General features: G+C 32.1%; 1 protein-coding gene across 3 annotated transcripts; it reads left to right on the top strand.

Annotated features, from left to right (window-relative positions):
- Nucleotides 1-131: 131 nt before the first annotated feature.
- Nucleotides 132-6,520, top strand: LOC119597208 (N-acylneuraminate cytidylyltransferase A-like). Of its 3 annotated transcripts, XR_005230810.1 has the most exons (7): nucleotides 132-181; nucleotides 608-739; nucleotides 1,997-2,149; nucleotides 2,353-2,496; nucleotides 2,963-3,101; nucleotides 3,728-5,953; nucleotides 6,225-6,520. XR_005230810.1 is itself a non-coding variant. In XM_037946732.1 (6 exons), the coding sequence occupies exons 2-6, from the start codon at nucleotides 616-618 to the stop codon at nucleotides 3,834-3,836; spliced, it is 666 nt and encodes a 221-aa protein (XP_037802660.1). In that variant the 5' UTR covers nucleotides 132-181; nucleotides 608-615; the 3' UTR covers nucleotides 3,837-6,519. The 3 variants fall into 3 exon arrangements, 2 of the variants coding, with proteins under 2 accessions (XP_037802660.1, XP_037802659.1); XM_037946732.1 differs by having other exon boundaries at nucleotides 2,353-2,493; nucleotides 3,728-6,519; XM_037946731.1 differs by having other exon boundaries at nucleotides 3,728-6,519.
- Nucleotides 6,521-6,750: the final 230 nt, after the last annotated feature.

Below are 6,750 nucleotides of genomic sequence, written 5' to 3'. Positions count from 1 at the left end.
GCCAAAGTTGTATTATATGTGCCTTTTTATTAATATGTGTATATACATGTATATGCGTGTCCGTCAGCACGACCGTACACGAATGCTACAATAATAAATATAAAAGCCCGTATCCCCCGAGCAGCAGACGACGCAAAATTCGTACTTTGTAAACATAGAGGCTGTGAAGTTGTATGAGAAAGTATGTGAAAGGAATAGGTGTGATGCTATATAGGAGGCAAATATGACTGCATGGAGAGATAAAAGTGATGTTGATTATGATTCTAATGGGTCTGGAGATGAAAGTGCATACGTGTTAATCTAAATGAAGAAATGTAGCTAGGTATTTAGAAGACACCCGACTTAGTTTCCAGAACGAAACTTTTATCGTATATTTGTATCGAGTTCTTTCCAAAACTAAATGAAACTTACTATGGCATGTCACAGAAAACTAACAGTCATGCTTATGCCCCTTATTTGAAAATAAAGTAGTAGGGTGTTTAGGGAATTATTGGGTCTAAAATATTTAAGTTAACCCACATTAAATATACATTCTAAGAATCTGAAATCTGAAATCTAAAATCAATACAACAGCCAACAGGCAGACCTTACAACTGCAATTTTCCAGATTCGAAAATGCACATCACAGGCTTAGTCTTGGCCAGAGGAGGCAGCAAAGGAATCAAGAATAAAAATCTCGCTCTCCTAGATAACCAGCCACTCTTGTTGCGGACACTGGGCATAATGCACAACGCTAAATGTGAGTAATGGATGGTAAAGTGAAAATGGTTTTATCTAATAATGACAATGTAATGTAGAGATAATTAAGGTTGTGTGTTCTGCTATGAGTAAATTTGTTTTTCTTATATCAGTGTCATTTGTTTTCATTTTAATATATAATATATATGTATAATATATATATATATATATATATATATATATATATATATATATATATATATATATATATATATATATATATATATATTGTGGTCTAATTATTTTGTAGATTATTTTATTGTCTGACAGTAAGAATGTCTTTATTCATTACCTCAGTTGCATGTACACCCACATGTATAAAAGTTACTATCCATATATTTGTTTCCCTAGATTCATGCATGAATATGCTTGTATGAATTTCTGTAATCAATGAGTAATATGCATGTTGTTATTATTCTGTATCTATTCATCATTATTTTTGTATGAAGCCTTAATTTATTTTAACCATGACCTTTGTAACTTCTTTAAATAGTTTATTATTTCTTTTGGTTCATTAAATGTTTGAAAGTATGGTTTTAATTAGTCTTGCATTCAATATTTTATTTGTAGCTCATTTGTTAATAGCCGTTTTTCTCTCCCTTTCTTTTAATACAGGTTGCTGCTGCAGTATAGCTGTTCCCATTAAGAAATGAATACCAAGAAGCAAAAGTTATATTATCACAAATTGAAAGTAAATAGTCTTCAAAATCAGTTATTGGATGTTTAAGCATTTGTTTGTTAATGTCACAAAATCTGTTATTGATAACATTACAAAATTCATTGTTGATAATAATACAAAATTTATTGTTGATAACATTATAAAATTTACTGTTGACATTACTAAAATCATTGTTACACTTCTTTATATTAAATGGAACAAAATATTTGTATGTCCATTAGTGGTAAGAAAAGTAACTATATACAAAATAGGTTTATTTAAAGAAGAGGCAATAGTTTTGCATATCAGTAGATTTGTTTAAATCTAGGAGGATATTGAATCTCATCTGTCACATAAATCTTTCTTTTTTGTCACTACTTTCGGTAAATGTATTTAATGTATTTTTCTGCCATTTTAACAGCATTCATTAGATCTGATATTTTCTTATATTTTCATGTATCTGTATATTATTCTTTCCTCCCTTATTATCTGAAACCATAAAATAACACACAAATTGTTTTTACATTCAGTTTACCTCATCTGTATATACCTCTATGTTTATACCTGTAAGCATATAGTATTAATTCAAGTACCATATAGGTTTCAGCAGCATATGGGTTAGCACTGACAGCGAGAAGATAGCAGAATGTGCACGTAAGGGGGGAGCAAATGTGCATTGGAGAGCAGGATTCACAGCGACTGATGATGCTCCCTCACTGGTGGCTGTGCAGGAGTTTGTGCAGTACCATCCAGGTGAGTTAAAGGCATAATAGTTTTGAAGTCTTTAACTTACATAGATTATTCTTTACTTTATATCAAGTGAAGTTTCAACCCATTTCTAGAAAAATAGCTTCTTGTAGTAGGATTCATTGACCACTTACATCAAATGAATACCATTAATGCTAATCCCTGTAACTGGTCAGTTATTTGTAATAAAGCGTGAAACTTAATTTCAGACATTGAGGTGGTGTGTCTTGTACAGTGTACATCGCCCTTTATGAAACCATGCTACCTGCAATGGGGTCTACAGAAGATTGTGAATGGCCATGACTCTGTCTTCTCGGTTACAAGAAAGCATTATCTCAGATGGGCTGAAGGTAGTGAGTAATGAGTTGAGAGTGTGAGTGTGAGTGAAAGAGTGAATATGAGCATGATTGTAAGTGAGTGAGAATGAGAGTGTGAGTGTGTGAGAAGAAGTGTGTCATAGAAGGTGTATGAGTGTGGGTGTGTGAGTAAGTGCCTGAGTCTGAGAAGGTGAATGAGAGTGTATAAGTGAGGGTAAGTGTGACTGTAAGTTTGTATGTGAATTAATTATTTTATGTCCAGGTTTCTATGAGTGAGTATATGATTGTGTGTCTGTATGCATTTATATTTCAAAAAACCTCAAAGCTACACTTTGATATCTTCAAATCATTTAGGTATATAATAATAGAAACTCAGAACTTTTAAATCAATTCTACAAATTCACATATGCAACAGAACAGTTTATTAGATCTAACTGGGCATTTTATAAGTTGCTTTTTACCTTTCATTACTTCTTTACATTCTTTATTACCATACTTCCAGGTGAGGAGACTCTCCCACAGAACTTTGATCCTCATCAGCGTCCCAGTCGGCAGAACTGGGCTGGGGAACTGTGCGAGAATGGGATGTTCTATTACACCCGAGTGGGTCTCCTGAAACAAGGACTTCTGCAAGGGGGACGGTGGGTACTGTCAGGTTCATGTTTTTCTTTGCTGTGTTAGTTTGCTTTGTTTCTATGATCCTTTTTTCAGTTGTTTGTGTGTATCTTTCATTTGTTTCTATTTTTCTTTCTTTATTTCTGTTTGCCATTGCCTATTGCGTAATTCAGTCTTTTTTATTTGGTTCTATCTTTGCTTCTGCACTTGTTCTTTCTTCCTTTCCATTTATTTGCCTATGTGTATTTTTTGTTTGCTATTTCAATCTGTCACTTTCAGTGTTTTATCAGTATGTCTCGTCTTGTAACTTTCTTATGTACTGCATCTATGTCATTTATACTGGAAATATTTTGATAAATTAAAAGATTACATGGATGCAGTTCTTTTCTGGCTTCTTCTTTTTTCTATCTTTTATTTAATAGTTTTCGATCGTAATGTTGGCATGTTATTTCCTTTCCTTTTATGTAATTTGCCCTCTTCTTCATTATGTTTAAATCACAGTGCATATCAAATACTTAATTTACAATTTCATCTGCCTCATTTCTTTATTAAACAGCAACAGATATATAATTTTTTTATGTTAAATATGTTTACTATCAGTATTAAGAATAACATATCCTGTTGTAATGGCTGTATTTCTCTTACCTTCCAGATGTGGATACATTGAAATACCACCAGAGAATAGCATGGACATAGACACACCTCTAGACCTCATCATTGCTGAGCAGCTAGTTAATTACTGTGACAACAAACAAACTTGATTATGGTCAGGTTTTAGGGTGAAATTTTTTTGGCCAACAACTTCTGCTGTGGTTGATTGTTCTAAGTTGGTATAGTACTGATCTGAAAAGAAGGATTTTCTTGATAGTTATCTGCCTTTCAGGTAATCTGATGATGCCAGGGATGGCATGTATATACATACCATGTCCACTGTGAGTTTATTTTATTTATTGTCTTTATACATAGATGGCTCCACTTAGTCACTAAGGAGACAATTACTAGTACTACTTGTCTCACCTGTTTACCCTTTTCCTTGATTTTTGGAAAGATTTTCTTTTATCTTATATTGCTGTTAGTAATGTGAATAGCATTATAGTAATCATAATGTCTATATTAATAATAACATCATCAACTTTGATAGGGTTACTAAAAAAAAAAGATCTTGAAAACACGAGGAAAGGTGAAATCAGGTGAAATCACGAGGTTGACTACCTGACTATTTGGTAGCTTAAGTACTAGTGGAGCCATCTTTATGTAGAGACATTCCTCAAAACAAATTTACAGTGAAAACTGCCTTTTCCCAACAGCACTTGGTTAATGGTCCATACAAGATATTCATGAAAGAAATCCCTTGCAGATACAACATACAGAAGGAAATTATTGTATGGGATTTGATGGAATGAGTACTGGCTGACCTGAAATGTTGGTTAAAGTTGTTGGTCCAAATTTATCTTCTCTCAGTGGTTGAAGAAACTGCTCAAGATTTTTATATTTAAAGTTTAAAAAAATGATATTGTCTTTCAAGAAGGTAAAGCTTTACAATTGTGCCAAAAAATGGTGATAAAGTATCATAAAGCCTGAAGAGACCTTGAAATGATACTTTTAAAAAATATAGACATAGAAACAAAATAACTAGACTAGAAGAAAACATATTTGAAGATATTGATTAAAGGAGCATGTAATGTCTTATGATCTAAATCATTGCTTTTAGTTCATTTACATTTTATCATTACCTCTCCTTAGCTTGAGCTTTGGCAGATATATCCTTCTTCCAATAAGTCTTTTTAGCAAATTTATAATATGTTTCTCATCTTTTAGTCTTTTTTCAAGCATTCACATTTATGCACCACATGATGAAAGGCAATTCATCATAATCTTCCACTGATCAATTAGTTATAATCATAGCTTTGTATAGGATGCACTATCTCAACTTGGATTTTTAGGGTTGACTTTTTCTATTCCTGTTTATCTTCACTGTAGTGTAGATTTAGAATCTTTAATTATATATAATTATAAGTTATTTAGAATCCTTTTGAAATACATATTAGAATTCTCAGGTCTGAAGTGAGAGGTAAAACAAAACAAAATACAAATTAGAAGAAAAGAACAAAATAGAAACAGATAGATATGTCACAGAAGTTTCTAGGATAGACAATCATATAGTTAGCTAACAACTGCCACAATTGTAAATATTTTTTATTGTTATTAAGCTTTAAGATGAATTTCTTGTTAGTAGTGATATGAAAGAGGCTGTAATATTCCATTTTCTTTCATAAAAAATATTTGGCTTAATTAAAGACTTCATCTTGATACAACTTCCAATATTCTAAGTGATTAATTTAGTCATTTTTTTCTTAGTCCTTATGGAATAAGCACAAAGCATTTTTAGGGTATTAGATAAGGAGAGCATTCAGTTTACAGTACTTTAGAAAACTATATTTATGCTAAATAAAGTAAGAATATACAACTGAATACCCAAATTGGTTTTGTGTTTTCCATTCCCTACAGAATCAACATAATGCAAACAATTTTGACTGACACATATAGAAGAAATGGTATGAAGTGAGAATAAGATTCCTCACAGAGATGTATTTGGCCAGTTTTAATTATATCATTACCGCTCAAATACATGTCATTTATATCACATATTTTAAACAGATGTAATAAAACCTGTCAAAAAACCTGTCAAATATATCTCTTATATCTCTTTATTTTCATTCATATCTTTTCAGATTATGTATGATAATCCGGCAGATACTAGTTCCCATTAGCATTGAAAAGTCAAGGTGGATTTGTATTGGTTGTATAATGGCCTGTCCACACAAGGGGGCATGGTTGGCAGAAACATTGGCGGGCAACTATAAAACTGACATCACAGGTGAGAAAACAACAAGGAAACTATTTGTTTACTGAGTAGTTTGTCCACCCGTGAAATCATCTCTATATGTGCCCGTCTGTGTTCAAATTGATCATGCCCACATGTATGGGCAGGTCATAATTTATACACAAGTTTCTCCCTCAAAACATGTTGAACATTTACAGTGAATGTTACATGGTTTAGGTAACTTTGTTAATTTCATCAAAGTTGCAGACATAATATTAACCATGACCTTTCTTTTTCTTTATTTCCCTAATGCTCTGATATCCAGATGGACAACAGGAAAAACAAAACTGTACTGACACTGCCCTTGTTGATCTGATATCACAGTAGAAGTTTATGCATTGTTGATATATTACATGTGCATTTTGTGAAATGATTATATTTGAGCAGATTTAAAATTGTTCCAAATTTCACACCTTTCTTTGTCACTAACTTGTCAATGAAGGATACATGATGCACTCTCCATTTCCATTCTTCCTATTATTTTAATCCATGTATTATCAATGTTTTATGTCATACTATTCCTTATATGTAGCTTTATAAAGAAAAATTGTTAACTTTATAATAAAGTTTATAAAAAAAATGTTTTGATTCTTTTAACAAAGTTTAAGAATTACCCACTAGTTTACAAGATTTACTTGTAACCTGTTAACTCCCCATTGCTGGTTTTTGTGTGACTTATCCCTTCCCTTGTAGCCTGGTGTATGTATGGACAAGTATTCAACAAATGCTGGGGCATAGTTGCAGATATTTTGATAAGTCTGCTGGCATATTTGGCAATATGCCAAATGTTA

This window comes from Penaeus monodon, chromosome 39, assembly GCF_015228065.2.
Source record: "Penaeus monodon isolate SGIC_2016 chromosome 39, NSTDA_Pmon_1, whole genome shotgun sequence".
NCBI classification, from domain to species: domain Eukaryota; kingdom Metazoa; phylum Arthropoda; class Malacostraca; order Decapoda; family Penaeidae; genus Penaeus; species Penaeus monodon.
This window is presented reverse-complemented; position numbering and strand designations above follow the sequence as displayed.

Coding starts and splice junctions, on each gene's coding strand:
- LOC119597208 (XM_037946731.1), top strand. CDS start 616: ATGCACATCACAGGCTTAGTCTTGGCCAGAGGAGGCAGCAAAGGAATC. Junction 2,497..2,962: donor TCTCAGATGGGCTGAAGGTA/GTGAGTAATGAG, acceptor CCATACTTCCAG/GTGAGGAGACTCTCCCACAG. Junction 3,102..3,727: donor GGACTTCTGCAAGGGGGACG/GTGGGTACTGTC, acceptor CTTACCTTCCAG/ATGTGGATACATTGAAATAC.